At 56.4% G+C, this 17,721-nt stretch overlaps 1 protein-coding gene across 1 annotated transcript in view; it reads right to left on the reverse strand.

Moving 5' to 3' along the window:
* Nucleotides 1-17,504, reverse strand: part of ALDH4A1 (aldehyde dehydrogenase 4 family member A1) — a 31,361-nt gene extending 13,857 nt beyond the window's left edge. Inside the window, exons 1-5 of the mRNA XM_043445397.1 lie at nucleotides 17,185-17,504; nucleotides 7,229-7,322; nucleotides 6,498-6,590; nucleotides 2,083-2,130; nucleotides 1,204-1,359 (exon numbers count right to left, since the gene is read on the reverse strand). Of these exons, the coding sequence (XP_043301332.1) occupies nucleotides 1,204-1,359; nucleotides 2,083-2,130; nucleotides 6,498-6,590; nucleotides 7,229-7,322; nucleotides 17,185-17,246 (453 nt within the window). The 5' untranslated portion in view covers nucleotides 17,247-17,504. The remainder of the gene's footprint in view (nucleotides 1-1,203; nucleotides 1,360-2,082; nucleotides 2,131-6,497; nucleotides 6,591-7,228; nucleotides 7,323-17,184) is intronic.
* Between the last annotated feature and the right edge of the window lie 217 nt (nucleotides 17,505-17,721).

A 17,721-nucleotide genomic window follows, 5' to 3' on the forward strand; every position in this document is an offset into this window, starting at 1 on the left:
GGCGCCCCAACTACTGAGCTCACGGCCCTAGAGCCTGTGCAGAACAAGAGAAGCCACTGCAATGGGAAGCCTACGTCCCACAACTAGAGAGTAGCCCCCACCCGCTGCAATTGGAGAAAAAACCCACTCAGCAACAAAGATCCAGCACAGCCAATAAAAAAATTAAATTAAAAAAAAAAAAATGTTCACAGGGCAGAGAACATAGGGAGCATTCTAGCCGGGGGACCTGGGCCAGAGACTGAGGTCGGGATGCCTGTGGTGTCCAGGAGCCTGGCTAGGTCCAGACTGGTGACATCGTGGGCCGGATGGCCTGGCGGGGAGGGGCACAGCAGCTAGCCAGCTGGACAGAGGTGGGGATGGAAGGGCCCCGGGAGCCGGGCTCAGGACTTGGGACATGAGTCCCAGCCAGACAGCGAGAGCTCGGTGGTTCATACGCCTGGAGTGACCTGCTGGGGTGTCCCAGAGACCGCTGTGAGGGCTGCAGGGGCCTGACAGAGCCTGGAGGACTGTGTGGGCCATTGTCAGTCCCGGCAAAGCGTGACAAGGGCCTGGCCCAGGGCAGAGACAGACAGATGCAAGGGGCTCCTTACAGAGGAGGGCATGCGAGCGCAGTCCAAGTCACCTGGCCAATAATATACATGGGTCTGTCAAGGCTGTGGTTTTTCCAGTAGTCATGTATGGATGTAAGAGTTGGACTATAAAGAAAGCTGAGCGCCAAAGATTTGATGCTTTTGAACTGTGGTGTTGGAGAAGACTCTTGAGAACCCCTTGGACTGCAAGGAGATCCAACCAGTCCATCCTAAAGGAGATCACTCCTGAATATTCATTGGAAGGACTGATGTTGAAGCTGAAACTCCAATACTTTGGCCACCTGATGCGAAGAGCTGACTCATTGGAAAAGACCTTGATGCTGGGAAAGACTGAAGGCAGGAGGAGAAGGGGACGACAGAGGATGAGATGGTTGGATGGCATCACTGACTCAATGGACATGAGCTTGAGTAAGCTCTGGGAGTTGGTAATGGACAGGGAGGCCTGGCGTGCTGCAGTCCATGGGGTCGCAAAGAGTCGGACACGACAGTGACTGAACTGACCTGAGCTGTCCTCTCTCCTGGGCCTGGTGGGTCCTGGTGACCACATAGCGATGTCTGCTGAACTGGACGAGGTACGACCCCCACAGCCCCCATTGCACTGCGGGCGCCTCACCTGCCCCACCATGGTCTTGGCCAGGACCTCGGCCCTGCGTGGCCCGCTCAGCAGGTCGGCTGCCTTCAGGAAGACTTGCGCCCGGTCGGCCACAGGCTTCAGGTCCCACTCCTTCCTGGCGGCCAAGGAGGCCTCGATGGCTCTGTGGAGCAGCGCCTGATGATGAGGGAGAGGTTGGGGGCTTCCTCCCGTGGCAGGAAGGGTCCCAGAGGAGCGATCTGGAGGTCACTTCCCCCGCAGGGAGGACCCCTGCCTCCCTCCCCCCGACAGCGTCAGACGCCGGGTCCCACAGCCAGCTGGGCCTCCCCAGGCTCAGAGCCTGCCCGCCTCCCGTCAGGAGGAGCCCGAGGGGCGTACCAGGTGGGTCCGCGTGCCAAGGACTCACTCCATTTCCCCTCGTGGCCTCCCTGGCTCCCGGAGCCTGGCACTCCCAAACCCGCTGTTCGGGGCCTGCAGCCCTTGAGGTCAGGACCTGACCTTGTCCTTGTCGGGCCAGAACTGTGGCCAGAGACAGACCCCTGAGGCTGGCACCCCAGCTGCCAACTGCCCTCGTCGGCACGTGACGCCAGAGCCTCGACCCCGCGCCCTCTCGCTGGCCTTGCCTGATGCCAGGTCTCTGGCTCTCTTCCTCTCCGCGATGCCCTCCCATTTCCCGGGCTCAGCCTTCCAGAATCCCCGCCCCCCCCAATCAGGGCATGCCCAGCCCTGGCCCAGGCAGCTCTCATTAGGCCCACGTGAGCCCTGGCACACCTGGCCTGGCCAGGGACACCCTCAGTGCCAGCCACCACCCCCCTCCATGGCCCGAGAGGGAAGCAGTAACTGACCTTCATCCCCATGGCAGCAGACGTTAACTAACCAGACAGGTCGCCAGGGACTCACCTTGTCTGCGTAGCAGAACTTGGCCACCTTGTGTCCATGGTTAAAGGGCTGCAAGAAGAGAGCGGGGTGGGGCTGCTGTCCCTGAGGGAGGAGCCCTCCCCGGGCGGGTGGGGACGGAGCCGGGCTCAGAGCTTGCCTGCCAGGCCAGAGTCCTCCACACACTCGCTCTCCCCGCTCCAATCCCCAGGAGGCCTTCTCCAGTTGTGTGGGGGCAAATGAGGAGCTCATCAATTTGGGCAAACCACCCCACATCCCTCAGATGCCCACTGTGCCTCGTGTGGAATCCTCAGGGCTTTGTTCCAAGTGTTTCCGTCGCTTCCTGCACAAGACTTTCCCTGGCCTCCCTGGATACCCACCTGCTACGGACTTCTCATCATAGCCCCCCACCCACCTTCCCATCCCAGCTCCCTGGCTGCCCACGGGCACCTGGCCCTCCAAACATCTCTGTCCAAACTCACTTCTGCCAAGCCCACACTCTTAACCCCTCTGCCAGCCTAAAATCAGAAAGCATTCTCATAAGCCATGGGCTTTTTCTCACCCTCCTTCACCCTCTCCAGTGGTTTGTTCCCTGGGCTCTCAGAAGAGGCTCTGAACCACAGCCAACGAGAATCGCACCTGAATGCTCCGGGCCCACCGGCTTCCTCCCTGCTCTGCAGCTTCCCCAGCCTCCTCCTGACTGTACCTGGGGACCCCTCGGCTGGCAGTGAGTCCCTGGCCCATCCTCATCCCTGGGGTTCAACTCAGATGTCACCTCAGAGAGGCCTGTGGACCACCCCACCATAAGTGGCCTTCACATCTCCAGCCCATCACCTGAGCTTTCCACAGCGCCTCTCACCATCTGGAAACGTCTCATTTGTTTCTTCGCTGACACGTACACCAACCTCACTCTCCCCAAGGTCGGCTCCGTGAGGGCAGAGCCGTCTATTGTGTTCATCACTGTGTCCCGGCACCCAGCCCCCCTAGGTGTGGGGCCGAGGGGGCTTGGTTGGATGAATGGGTGGATGGATGGATGGGCTTTATTATCATGATTTATAAGTACCTCCTGACCCTTCGTGACCCCATGGACTGTAGTCCACCAGGCTCCTCTGTCCGTGGGATTCTCCAGGCAAGAATACTGGAGTGGGCTGCCATTTCCTCTTCCAGGGGATCTTCCCAACCTAGAGATCGAATCTGGGTCTCTCGCCCTGCAGGCAGATTCTTTACCTAATCTGAGCCACCAGGGAAGCCCCATAAGTACCCCCCTAGAAAGAGCTAAAGTCACCCTTCTGGAAATTGTCTTCCAACTTTAAACAGGTTTCTAGCTAACAATGCCAAGGAGTAAGGCCCTTCATTTACCTGCTGTGGCACTTATTTTGTGACTGGCTGCACCGCACAAGGCTGGAAACTCCATGTGTATCCGTCACATCAGGACACGCATATACAGGTGTGCTCACATATACACACTTTCCACTTTTGTGCGTAGCCAAGGCGGCTATTTGCTTTAAGCTTTTCTGGGCTAAAACTGTCCCTACCGTGACAAGGGGTAAAAAAGGACGGAATGGGGCCTCTGCCTACAGTTGAAGTGGACCCAGGGATCCACCCTTAGGTTATTGCAGACTTCCATTCAGCCATGAATCCTGGGTAAGATCCCAGCTGTCACCAGGGAATGTCACTCTCGCCCTTGAACAGACGGACAGTTGGGGGCACAAGTGTGGATGCCATTTCTTAACTGTCAAGCCCAGGGACTTGTTAGGAAGAGCAGGCTGTCTGACCGCCACCCCGCTTCTAGCAAAATCCCCGCTGAGAGGAAGGCTGAAGGAGGGTGCCGGAGGGACACGCAGACCCTCTCTGGCTCCAGCCGGGGCTCTGAGAGGTCCGCAAGGGCCAGAGAGGGGAGAGGGCTGAGCAGACAGGGCTGGGGGCAGCGGGGCCTGGGGCGCTGGCGGCCGGCCCCACACGGGGGCTCACAGGGAGACCACTGGTGTGGCCACACCTTCCTTCTCCCGACAGAAGCCGGACGTTTGAATTTATACATGAAATGGCCCCGTCGTTGGGTTACAGAAAGGAAGCTCCCAGCGCTGACTTGCAGCCGGAGCTCCAGATGGAAAGCCCAGCCCGGCAGTGGACGTGAGGCCTGCAGGGTGACCTCTGGGCATCCTCGGGCGCGGGCTTTGATGTCGTGCCCAGATGCCAGTGTGCGAGAAGTGGCCCCACAGAACACCTGTGCGGGAGATGAGGACGCTTGTGGGGACGCTGCTCGCCACACCGCTGCGTCCTTCTGACACCTCCGGGAGAACTTCCTCCCTGGGCCCAGCCCCAGGAGTGTCTGCGCTCCTCCGACTGCAGAGGTGGGATGTATTTCAGGAACATTCTGGCTAGGGGCAGTGATGCCGTCTCCTCTCCCCTGCAAACCAGGAGGCCTAAAAGTAAGTTTGTGGCCATCTCCAGCAAGTGCCCAAGGCCTCACAATTTTGTGACCAGCAGGTCAGAGCACGAAGACTATCTTGCTGGCATACGTTAATTAGCACACTGCTTCTAAAGCCCCTTCAGAAACAGCTGGTGTGAATGAACTCACTTGAATCAAGGGGTTGTGATGGCAGCCCACTGGTTACGACTCTGCCCTTCACTGCAGGGGACAAGGGCTTGATCCCTGGCTGGGGAAATAAGATCCCGCATGCTGTACAGGCATGGCCAAAAAATTTTAATAAAAAGTGAGTCAAAATCAAGGGGATATGGTTCTGGGGAACCTGGATCCATCATCCCTGTTCCATGTCTAACTGTGCCACCCCAGGGGGGTTACTGATGCCTTAGCTCCTCCCGATCTGCAAAATGGGCGGCTAACCGCCTGCTCTTCCAGCCTCCAAGGGGAGTGGCAGGGACTGCAGGAGGAGCTTGCGCGCAGGGGACAGGGCCTCACAGATGAGTCTGTGGATGGAGCCTGGGCTCCAATGGGAGGAGGCGACACTTGGCATTGCCCACAGCCTGGGAGCTCACCTCTGCTGAGCTCATCGTCAGCTAGACCACTGGTTCCCAAAACCAGACGAGGGCTTTGGTGACTGCCTTTCTTTGGGAGAATTATGCCGTTTCAGGCATACAGCGAAGTGATTCAGTTAAACATACATACATATACCTGAATATATATATGCTTTTTCAGGTTATTTTCCATTACAGTTTATTACAAGATACTGAATATTGTTCCGTGTTATACAGTGAATCCTTGTTGCTTATGTGTTGTGTATAGAGTGGCGTGTGTTGTGTTGTGTATAGAGTGGCGTGTGTCTGTCGTGCGTACAGTGGCGTGTGTCCGTCGTGCGTACAGTGGCGTGTGTCTGTCGTGCGTACAGTGGCGTGTGTCTGTCGTGCGTACAGTGGCGTGTGTCTGTCGTGCGTACAGTGGCGTGTGTCTGTCGTGCATAGAGTGGCGTGTGTCTGTCGTGTATAGAGTGGCGTGTGTCTGTCGTGCGTACAGTGGCGTGTGTCTGTCGTGCGTACAGTGGCGTGTGTCTGTCGTGTATACAGTGGCGTGTGTCTGTCGTGCACAGAGTGGCGTGTGTCTGTCGTGCACAGAGTGGCGTGTGTCTGTCGTGTATACAGTGGCGTGTGTCTGTCGTGCACAGTATACAGTGGCGTGTGTCTGTCGTGCACAGAGTGGCGTGTGTCTGTTGTGTATACAGTGGCGTGTGTCTGTCGTGCATACAGTGGCGTGTGTCTGTCGTGCGTACAGTGGCGTGTCGTGTCTGTCGTGTGTACAGTGGCGTGTGTCTGTCGTGTGTACAGTGGCGTGTGTCTGTCGTGTGTACAGTGGCGTGTGTCTGTCGCGCATAGAGTGGCGTGTGTCTGTCGTGCATAGAGTGGCGTGTGTCTGTCGTGCATAGAGTGGCGTGTGTCTGTCGTGCATAGAGTGGCGTGTGTCTGTCGTGTGTACAGTGGCGTGTGTCTGTCGTGCACAGAGTGGCGTGTGTCTGTCGTGCATACAGTGGCGTGTGTCTGTCGTGCATAGAGTGGCGTGTGTCTGTCGTGTGTACAGTGGCGTGTGTCTGTCGTGCGTAGAGTGGCGTGTGTCTGTCGTGTATACAGTGGCGTGTGTCTGTCGTGCATACAGTGGCGTGTGTCTGTCGTGCGTACAGTGGCGTGTGTCTGTAAGGGGCAGGGTCTGCTTTGATTCTGACTCTGTCCTTGCCCCCTGCTCCCCAGGTGGTTACTGGGTCAGCTTTTTAAAGCCATGGTGAAGCTGGGGGCACCTGCTGTTTCTAACCTCCCCTTGGCAGGCGTGAAGCTGGCACCCAAGGTTGCCTCTGGAAGTTTCACACCGGTCCACGGAATTCAAAGCTCGCGGTGGACTCGAAGCCCCCTTGGAGGCAGAAACCCCAAGGCGTGTGTTTATGTGCCCCGGGATTCAGGGGAGCGGCCGAGCCCCGCGGGCCCGCTGGACTTACCGACACCTGGTACCGCACGTCCGAGGTCCACACCTCCTCGTCCCCCACCACACACGGGATGGCCTCCGTCTGGTCCTTCAGCTCCTTCAGGGCCTGGGGAGAGGACAAGAGGCCGCGCGAGCCCTTCTTTCCCTCCTGCTGCCCACCGAAACCCTGAGGCAGGGTCTGCAAAGCGGCCCCGGAGAGACGGGGGGAGCAGGCAGAGACATGTCCTCCCGATCGGCCCCCGCCCCGTCACCTCCTGGCCTGCGAGAAGCCAAGGCCAGTGTTGCCAGCTGGTCCCATTAGAGAGGAGATTTTAAAAACTGGGTCTGAAATTTACATGAAATCTCACAATTTTAAAACCCTGGCAGTTAGTGGGAGAAATTTTTTGGCTATGCTGTGTGGCTGGTGGGATCTTAGTTCCCAACCAGGGACGGAACCCACACCCTCAGCAGTGGAAGCACAGTCTGACCACGGGGCCCAGGGATTCCCCGGAGAATATTTTCAAGCACAAACTATCTGCAGGCTTATGACCCCTGACCTGGGACCCCAAAGAGGCCCAGGTGGCCACCCTGCCACTCCCAGGTACCCCCGTCCCCAGTGCCCAGCTCTACCCAGATTCCCGGTTGCCCCCAGGGCTGAGGGCAGGGGCAAGAGAGGGTACAGAGCGTTCTCGTGGGAGCTGCTGAAGGCTGCCTCCACGCAGGCCCTCCAGGCACTCCTGGGTGCCCCTCCCTGTCCCCCATTACCTTCTGCAGTGCATCTCGCTCGGGACTGCCCCGTGTGAACGACAAGACGGGCTCGTTGGCCACATGGAGGGAGGAGACGTGCTTCCAACACAGCCTGGAGGGGAACAGAGGCGCGCAGGTCAGCAGTGCCAGCCCCGGCACCCCCATCTCGGACGGGGGGACCTGGGCTGGCCCATCACCTTGAAATCCAAACCCATTACAGAACCGGGGGATGAGAACTGGCCTTGGAGTCCAAAACCAAAGTTCAAGCCCAGGTCCTGTTACTGTGAGTCCTCAGACATCTGACCTGCCTCCTCTGAGCCTATGTCTCCATCTCCTAAATGAGAACCACCACGGAAACTCACACAGTTGCTTGAAGTTGAAACTCAGAGGTGCAGAACCACGCCTTGGTGTTTTTCACATAAAGAGCCTTGGTCTCCCTCTATTTCCCCATGAGACGGACTTTCTACCAAACAGACCCAAGTTACTCCTTTCTCTAAGTAGAAAAGTCAGCACATTCCACAGCTCAGTCTCATCCGAACGGGAACCGGCTGAGAACTCCTTGGCCCCAGGACCTGAGCTCCGGCTGGGCAAGAACACCCAAGAGGAGGGCCGTGAACTTGGAGGGGTTCCCTGAGCTCAGCCTGCAGCCACGGGGAGGGCTGTTGTGGGCATTCAGGGTCTGATTCCCGGGGACTGAATGCCAAGAACTCCTTGTTCTGGAGACCCTACTCACCCTTGACCCCATGACCTCACTGATCAGTGACCACCAGTGGTGCTGACCCTAATGTGTTTGGGGGTCCCAAGGTGGGTAAGAGGGACAGGTGGGTCAGTCATTCCGTTCGTGGGCTGGAGGCCAGGGAACTGGGGGAGGGCTGAAGAGGGAGGCTGGGGTTAGCAGATGGAAGCCATTGTATGTGTGTGCATGCTCAGTCATGTCCGGCTCTTTGGGGCCCCATGGACCGCAGCCCACCAGCCTCCTCTAGCCATGGAGTTTTCCAGACAAGAATACTGGAGTGGGTTGCCATTTCCTCCTCCAGGGGATCTTCCCCACCCAGGGATCGAACCCGCGTCTCCTGCATAGGCAGGTGGATTCTCTACCACTGAGCCACCGGGTAAGTCCAAGCTATTACACATAGGATGGATAAACAAGGTCCTACTGGACAGCACGGGAAACTATGCTTAGTATCCTCTGATAAATCATAATGGAAAAGGATATTAAAGAATCTATATATATACACATTCTAAAGAATGTGTATATATATATTGGTGAAAATGGTATATAAAAATGGTATATAAAAAATACCATTTTATGTAACATATACTCAAATGAAAAAATATATACAAAATACATATACAAAACGTTATACAAAATAACATACACTTAAATGAAAAAAGTTGTAATAAATGCAGCCTTAAAAAAGAAAAAAAAAAAGAGTCAGTCATTCCCGAGCTGGAGGAACCTCAGCCCTAGGCCTTCCCCTCCAGGCCTGAGCTTCCCCAGCTGTAAACGAGGACAGGAGTGCTGACACAGACCCCGAGGGCACACAGGGAACGTCAGATTCGACACAGTCATGGCGGCACCGGAAGGGCCTCGCCGGTGGCCTGTGACAGAAATACGGTAACTTAGGTCCCAAACGGAAAAGGACTCGTTCAAGGCCAAGATCAAGAGAAACCTAGATTCGAGTCCAGAAAAACCCAGCTCTGTCTCCCTCTGGTGTCAACGCGCCGCGGGCAGAGCCCAGGAGGAACACGCCTGCAGGTGGGGCGGTCGGTTCCCGGTCACGCACACGGGCAGGACCGCAGGGACCGCACGCCTCCGGGGTGGGGTGTGAGGGGGAGCCCGCTGCAGGATCGGGGTGACGGCGGCCCGCCCGATCTGGGGCGGGCTAAGGACGCAGGGGCTGGCTCTGGTCAGCAAGTGCGGCAACTCCACGGTGGGGTGAAAGCCAGAAGTTCCTCCCTGGGCAGGCGGGGCTGCCTGGTATCAGGGGGCCATGGAGACCTCTGCTGGGCAGTCTGAAGCAGCCTGGCCTGCCCACCTCATCACAGCCCCCGGGACAGCGTCTGAAGCCGGGTGCTTACGCGCGAGAGAACCAAACAGTCTGGCCAAGAAGGTCCGGCACTTTTTCTTCCTTCCTCACTGAGAAGGGCTCTGGGGCTCAAAGACCCAGCCTGGGAGGCCAGGAGGAAGGACATCACACCAGGCTGCAAGGCAGCTTGCTCGTCTCTGGAGGGACAGCAGTGACTGAGACAGCGACCCTCTGACCACGCCGCCAGCCTCCCGTGCAGGACACGGGCGAGAAGGGAACACACCGGCCTCCCTGGTGGTCCAGTGGCTAAGACTCTAGGCTCCCACGGCAGAGGGCGCGGCTTCAGTCCTGGGTGGGGGAACTAAGACTCCATGTGACGCCTCGGGGTGCAGCCAAAGTAAAAACAAAAATTTTAAAAAAAGAAGAAACACAACTATGACTGAAAAAGTGAAAGTGTTAGTCGCTCAGCCGTGTCTGACTCTTTGTGATCCCGTGGACTGCAGCCCACCAGGCTTCTCTGTCCATGGGATTCTCCAGGCAAGAATACTGGAGTGGCTAGCTGTTCCCCTCTCCAGGGGATCTGCTAGATCCAGAGATCAAACCCAGGTCTCCCACATTGTGGGCAGATTCTTTACCATCTGAGCCACCGGGGAAGCCCGCGACTGAAAGGACAAGAAAATAACTAAGGAAGGAGGAGAGCGGGGCTACTTCAGCAGGGTGGCAGGGAGGGCCTCATGGAGGAGGTGACCTCTGCCGGAGAGCTGGAGGAGGGGTCTGAGAAGAGCTGGGAAGAGTGTTCCAGGCAGGGGGAAGACCAAGGGCAAAGGCCCAGAGCAGGAAGGACAAGTCAGGAAGAGCAGGAAGAGGCCTGTGCAGTGGAGGCGGGGCGGGGGCAGGGCTGGTCTCCTAGGACCCCCGCCATGAGCCCTGGGGGCCTCTCCTCCCTCTGCTCCCTGTGAGCCCCAGCTGCACCCACCACACCCAAGAAGCTCGCATTCCTCAGGCCCCACCCTGCCCCAAACAGGAAGAAACGCAATTCGGGGCCAGCTGGGCCGCTGGTGAGCGGTGAGGCCTGGTGCCCACGGGGGACCTCCATCTCCTGGGGTTCCCTACGGGTCTGAAGAGAGAACAGGGCAGAGCTACAGGCCTGCTCAACTAATGGAAATCCACCACTGCGGTGGGGAAGGCTGGAGAGGCTGGAAAACTCCAGTAGCCAGGGTCTCAACATCCTGGCAGGAAAGAGGAGGGCAGTGTCTTCCCCTTCCCCACCCTCCACCATCTGGAAGGTTCCAGACACCTCCCTGGGCCTTGGTAGGAGTGCATGGGTGTAAGTCACTCAGCTGTGTCTGACTCTTTGTGACCCCATGGACTGTAGCCCGCCAGGCTCCTCTGTCCATGGGATTCTCCAGGCAAGGATACTGGAGTGGGTAGCCATTCCCTTCTCTAGGGGATCTTTCCAACCCAGGTTTCGAACCCAGGTCTCCTGAATTGCAGGCAGATTCTTTACTATCTGAGCCACCAGGCACTCAGTAGTAGCAGTGAATCAGATATCACCTTGTCCTCTTCAAGCCAGGAGAGCGCCGCCATGCGCTCGGCTGGGCACCAGGAGGTGGGCCGCCCAAGCCCTCTCTGGAGCCCAGGGCCTGGCGGGTGTGAAAAGCACAGGCTCCGGAAGCAGACATCCTGGACGAACCCCCACACCTGCTGGAGACCTCACTACATGATCACACGACACTATAACAATGCCGCAGGCCTTTGCTTTCTCATCCGGAGAATGGCTGACACCATGTTCCTTGCAGGGCACTGTGAGGATGACAAGCCTTAGTTACTCTTTTTGCTCTTAGGTTTTCCTAAGAAACTGTAAAGGTTGACTCCACCAGGCCAGGCTTTCTAAGGCAAACTGGTTCCCAGACACTCCCAAGGAGCAGGGGCTGGGCCAGGGGCTCAGCAAACACTGCTGGAATAAACGTAGCCCCATGTCCCACCCAGGGCAGAAGCTCAGCGGGACACAGGAAGCCCAGTGGTTCCGTCCCCGCTCCCACGCCCCAGGCAACACCAGAAGCAGGGCAAGTCTTCCCCAGGGCAGAGGTCCACTGTGACCTCAGGATCACATGCCCCCACGGCTGGCTGGCTGTTTGCAAAGTGTCCAGCCCCTGGCCCCACTGTCCGTCGGACTGTCCATCCGTCTGAATGTAACATAGGGAGCAGATACTAGTTCAAAGATCAGCCTGAGAGCCTGATCTCAACTAAGCCAAAAATAATCTAGGGATGCCTGACAAGCCTTTTTTTTTCTTGGCTCATGGGCCCTTTGGGATAACATGAGCACCCTTCCACTGGTTCAGGGGAAGGCAGAATGAAGCACTTGTAGGACTCGGGGCTTTTACAAGGATCTGCAAGGCCCTTCCAGGCAAGACTGTGTTCCTCACTTATTCGTTCATGCAATCAGCATACATCTTTCCCACAAGGCAAGAATGCAGAGATAGCTCAGATGAGGTCAAAGGTTTCACCCACCCACGTGTTCATCACACCTGGCAGGTGCCTGGCTCTGGGATGCAAAGGCGAGTCCATCTCAACCTTCTTAGAGCAGCTCTCAGCCCTCCCGCTTCAGGAAAGAAACGTAAGACAGAGTTGGATTTGACTCAGTTTCCCCTAACCACCTGGGGTGCCGCTTCTCACCTGGTGACTTCATGGCCTGGGTCTGAGACCCCAACTACTCTGACCCACCCTCTGCACCCTAACCCATTCTCTTAGGATCTGAGCTAAAAAGGCTGCAAGACCAAAACACCTCCTGCAACGGAGAATGTTGAGCTCTGAAATGTACAAAGGGGAAAACTGCCGGGAAGCAGAGGGGCCTGGGCTCCCAGGTCGCCCCCAGGTGTCCACCCTGGTCCAAGGCACCATGGGCTTCCGCCTGCACAACTGCAATAGCCACGCCGGCTCCACTGACTCCAAGCTCCTCTCGAAACCACCGGAATAAACAGCCTCATGTCCCATCCAGGGCAGAAGCTCAAAAGGTGAAAAAAGGCTGTGAAAGTCAAAGTCACCCATGGACTATACAGCCCAAAGAATTCTCCAGGCAAGAGTAGTGGAGTGGGTAGCCTTTCCCTCCTCCAGGGGATCTTCCCAACCCAGGGATTAGAACCCAGGGCTCCTGCATTGCAGGCGGATTCTTTACCAGCTGAGCCACCACGGAAGCCAAATCAGCCCATGTTCCACCCAGGACAGAAGCTCCAAAGGTAGCAGCTACCAGTTTTCATAGTTTTAACATGAAAACATCATCAACACAGAGAGATAAAGGCTAAGTGCTCAGCTCAAAACTACTCAGTGGCTTCTCTCTCCTACAAGAAAGAATCGGAATCCTTACTGAGGCCTCCAGGCTCATTTCCCATCCCCCCCACCCCCTCCCACCATCCTGGTCTTCCCTCCCCTTCCCTTCCCTCCTCTGCAGGGGATACTAGCCTAGTCCAAACTATCAGATCACCTCACAGAGGACAGCCCTCATCACACAGCTCGGACTGTCTGTGCCCACACTGCCCAGACCGCAGCGAGCATCTAAGGAACACCCCGAAAACAACAAGCACATGGGTGGACACCAGGCCCCCAGGACCGGACTCCTGGAGGCGGGTCCCCAGGAGCTGGGGTCGGGGGAGCCAAGGCCAAGCAAAGGACTAGAAAGGAAACTGCCCTTCCTTCCTTCAGCTTCTGGGCTTTTCGGCTGTTATCTGAGACCTGATAAGACCAATCCTCCTAATCACTGAGATAAGGGACTTCAGGTGGAGGAGACCTGAGAGAAAGTGCAGAGCCTGAAGCTCAGGATAAGCCACCCTGGAAAACTTCAAGGAACTTTTCTGAAGCATTTATGGCATGCCTCGTGTGGTGCTAAGTGATTACCCTACAGATGTATTACCCTGCAAACTATTACTGCATCCCTTTGGACGGGTGGAAGGGGTGGGGGAGGAAGCTGAGGTTCAGAGAGTAACGGCTCGTGGTCACAGCTCACGGACTGACAAGGCAGGATCTGCACCCACGTTTCCTCACTTAGGAGCCACGCTCGGCAGAAGCACCTGGAGGGCTTCCCCGGTGGCTCAGTGGTAAAGAATCCTCTGCCGTCAATGCAGGTTCGATTCCTGGGTTGGAGCGGGAAGCCCACTCCAGTATTCTTGGGCATCCCTAGTAAAGAATCTGCCTGCAGTACAGGAGACCTGGGTTCGATCCCTGGGTCGGGAAGATCCCTGGAGGAGGGCACAGCAACCCACTCCAGTATTCTTGCCTGGAGAATCCCCATGGACAGAGGGGCCTGGTGGGCCACAGTCCACGGGGTCACCAGGAGCTGGACACAACTGAGCGACTAGGCACACACCTACATCACAGGTTGCTGAGCAGCTAAATAAAATCACCCGCCTCAAAGGTACACGGCAGCCCTGAGTGATCATCCCTGGCCCATCTGTAAAGGCCAGCTGCTCATTGCGGTCATCTCCCAGACTGGTTGTGATAAACTTCTGTTGACAAGGAAGGAATCACGTGGTCATTCTTTCATTCACCAAATGTTTGCTGAGGGCTCACCGGGTGTCAGTCACAGCCCCAGGGCCTGGGGACATATATTAAGGGAGGTAGGTCTCAACTGAAAAAGCAAGCTACCAAAAAGGATCTGCAGAGGAGCCAGTTTTTATGTTGTTTTTCTAAAGCATATATACTCCTGGACCATGAAAAGGCTAGTCATCGAAGTAACAGCATGGTTACCTCCGTGTGGTGAGCTGCCAAGTGACCCTCCTCACCTTTTGCTTTATCTGTACTTTGTACAGTGGACTCATACTAATTAAATACAAAGAAAATGCACAGTCAAGAGTGTGTTTAGGGACTTCCCTGGTGGTCCAGTGGTTAAGAATCTGCCTTGCAATCTAGGGGTCAAAGGTTCAATGCCCGGTCAGGTAACTAAGATCCCACATGCCACAGAGCAACTAAGCCAGCACACCGCAACTAGAGAGTCCACGTGCTGCAATGAAAGATCCCGCATGACACAACTAAGACCCGACGCAGCCAAATAAATAAATAAAATATTTTAAAATAACAATAGTAAGTGACCACCACTTCAAAAGTCCCTTGGACTGCAAGGAGATCCAACCAGTCCATCCTAAAGGAAATCAGACCTGAACATTCATTGGAAGGACTGATGCTGAAGCTGAAGCTCCAATACTTTGGCCACCTGATGCGAGGAGCTGACACATTGGAAAAGACCCTGACACGGCCTGGCATGCTGCAGTCCATGGGGTTGCAAAGAGTTGGACACGACTAGGCGACTGAACAAATCACTTCAAAAAAACAAAAAAGTATGTTTAAAACTTGGTTGACATGCCTGGCACTCCAGGCAAAAAGGGAAACACTACAGAACATCACCCATCCCAGTTTTCCAAGAGATGGTTTTTGTCAGCACTAGAATTTCATGTATAGGACACTGAGAGCTATCACTAAAAATGTTCTAAAACTGCTTCTCCATAAATGCAGACATGGCATACCACCGGTATATGCTAGGTATCTGTCAAATAATTAAACAAGTGGCCAAACACCAAAACTGTTCTAAAACAGTGGTTCTCAACCAGGAGTGACTGTACCACTCAGGGGACATCTGGCAATGCCTGGAGACTTTTCCTGTTGTCATGACTGGGGGATGCTATGGCATCCAGTGAGTAGATGCCAGGGATGCTGCTAAACATTCTACAATACACAGGCAGCCCCCACAACAAAGGATTATCAGACTCAAACGTTAATACTGCCGAGGTTGGGAAACCCTGTCTTGGGGCATCGAGCCAGCTGCTATATCCAAAGAGGTAACCTGAGCCAGCAGATCTGGTTGCAAAATGCTTTTTCTCCACTCAGGAGGCATGAGCCTGGAGTCAGACAGAGGGTAATTTTATTGCTGTTGTTTAGTCACTGAGTCATTTCCAACTCTTTTCGACCCCCATGGATTGTAAGCCCACCAGGCTCTTCTGTCCCTGGGATTTCCTGGGCAAGAATACTAGAATGAGTTGCCACTTCCCCCACCCAGGGATTGAACCCGCATCTCCTGTTTTGGCAGACAAATTCTTTAACTGCTGAGCCTCCAGGGAAGCCCTTAGTCTCAACATTTTTAACAGGCAGATAAGTTTCCCATCAGTAAAACGGTAATAATACAGGGCTTATCTGCACAGGGCCAGGCCTATGGTACTTGATTGCTTGATAACTACTGCTGTTATGAGCTTTCCGTCCACCGTGCCCCCCCCCAGCCCCCACCTCCCCCAGAATAGAGGTGTTTTTATACCAGACATTAGAGGGCTTTGGGGTTTGTTTTTTTAAGTCTAAGGCCTTCTTACATTAAACTGAAACTCTTGGAAGGCTCCCATCCTGGGTACCCCTTGCTACAGTGTTCAGCACACCACGTGCCCACGGTAGATACTCAGTAAACACGTGGATCTATGCGGCTTCCATCAGGGTCTGAGAGGGGTGGTCTCAGAATGCAGGGGAAGGCCTGCAAATGAGACCACGCTGAGCATGCAGTGAGCAGGGCCCCCAACCTCAGTTTGGAAAAAGAGTCCTTGTCCCTGTCCTCTTCCCTATCCCACCACCCACCCCCATAGCACACACAGCTGCCCTGAAATGCATCCGCGCCCAGGGCAGCCAGTACCATTCCTTGGGACACTGATTAACTCAGGAAAGGCAGAGCTTAGCAGGGGGGATGTAACTGATCAGTCAGAGAGGTTAGGCAAACAAAACTCAAACTGGGGCCAGAGCTGCCCAGCTCTGAAAGGGAAGTGGACAGACACATGGGTCCATAGGAGTGCAGCCTCACCCAACTGTGAGCCCCTCTGGGGCAGGATCTGTGTCCTACCAACCTCCTCCACCAAGCCCAGGGGTGCAGAAAAGGGCTCTGAGGACACCTGTCACTGAGAGGGTGAGGGTCCAGGAATCCCACTCCATGCTGGAGGGGTCTGCAAATCTGGGTTTGCAGGGCAGCTCCACTCAGACCACTACACCTCAGTGTCTTGTCTGAATTTTGGAATAACAGCTACCCACTGGTGAAGTTTAAAAACGGCGATAATGACAACCATCATTAATAGCAACAGGCACTGCCTTCTGCCAGGCACCCTTCAAAGCACTTCATGTGTCGTAACTCACGAATCATCACAATAAGGCACGGAGGCCAAGTGTGCAACACAGGTTTGGCATGTTACACGTACTCTCCATTTTTCTGACCAACACTTAACTTGAAAAAAGGGAAAGGAGAAAAGAGAGAAACAGAAATGCCAGTCCAGAGGAGAGAGGGAACCCCAGGGAGGGTCCTGAATGTGAAACCAAGGGTGGGGAGGAGAGAGGCGAAATGTGCATTAAAAAAAAAAAATATATAGAGGTGCCCTCAGAGGAGGAGGCTGTACTCCCGCGGCGAGCAAATGTCTTTATCCATCCGGAGAAAGACGAGGTGATCAAGCGGCTCCTTTCTCAGCGTGGGGGACCACCCCACCCCACCCGCCGGTGGGCAGGACCCCTTAGCTGAAAGACCTTTGGGAGACGGAGACATCGCAGGAGAAGGTGGGTGTCGGGCGGCCTCACAGGAAGCGACCCCCGGCGGAGGGGAGCCTCTGGGAAAGCGGGAGGGGGTCTGGCCCGGAGGGAGCCCGGTTCGGGGGCGGGAATGGAGCCCGGTTCGGGGGTCTGGCCCGGAGGGAGCCCGGTTCGGGGGCGGGGGTGGAGCCCGGTTCGGACGGCCGGCGCGGAAGGAGCCCAGTTCGGAGACAGGGGTCGAGCCCGGTGCGGGGGCGGGTGTGGAGCTCAGCTTGGGGGTCCGGCCCGGAGGGAGCCCAGTTTGGGGGCGAGGGTGGAACCTGGTTCGGGGGCGGGGGCGGGGGGGCGCGCAGCGACTCCCGGGGCCCCGGGGCCAGCAGGCGCCCCTTGGCCTGCCCGGCGCTCACTCACCCGGCCGCCCTCCCCCGGCGGGCCAGCAGGGCGCGGCAGAGCGCGGCCGAACGCAGCATCATCCCGGATCCCCGCGCGGCCGCTCGCAGGACCGGCCCCGCTAGGAGCCACCGGACGGCACCGCCCCGCCTGGAGCGCACCACCTCGGCGGGCTTCGGGGGGGGACCGCCCCCTCGGCCGCCCTCCAAGTCGGGTCCGGCCTAAACGCCTCTGTGTTTGCCTCCTGCTAATAGAAGAATTCTCCCACGAGGGCCTGACGAAGGACGCTATCATGTGACGCAGGGAAAAGCAGCCCAAGAGCGAAGCCCCGAAGCGTACGCGTTTCCCCCCTTCTCCCTTTATGGTATGACCCGGTCGCCCTCCAGGGCCAAGGGCAGGAGGGCGTGAGCTCCATCCACCAATCAGAGTGAGCCATGAGAGCTTCGGGACCAATCAGAGGGGAGCTCAAGTTGCAACCTGCTTAGGCCGGGATTAGAGGGGCAGAAGCAGCCAATGAGAGAGCGGGGATGGGGCACATGTGAGGCGGGAGGGAAGGAC

This window comes from Cervus canadensis, chromosome 24 (assembly GCF_019320065.1).
Source record: "Cervus canadensis isolate Bull #8, Minnesota chromosome 24, ASM1932006v1, whole genome shotgun sequence".
Lineage (NCBI taxonomy): Eukaryota > Metazoa > Chordata > Mammalia > Artiodactyla > Cervidae > Cervus > Cervus canadensis.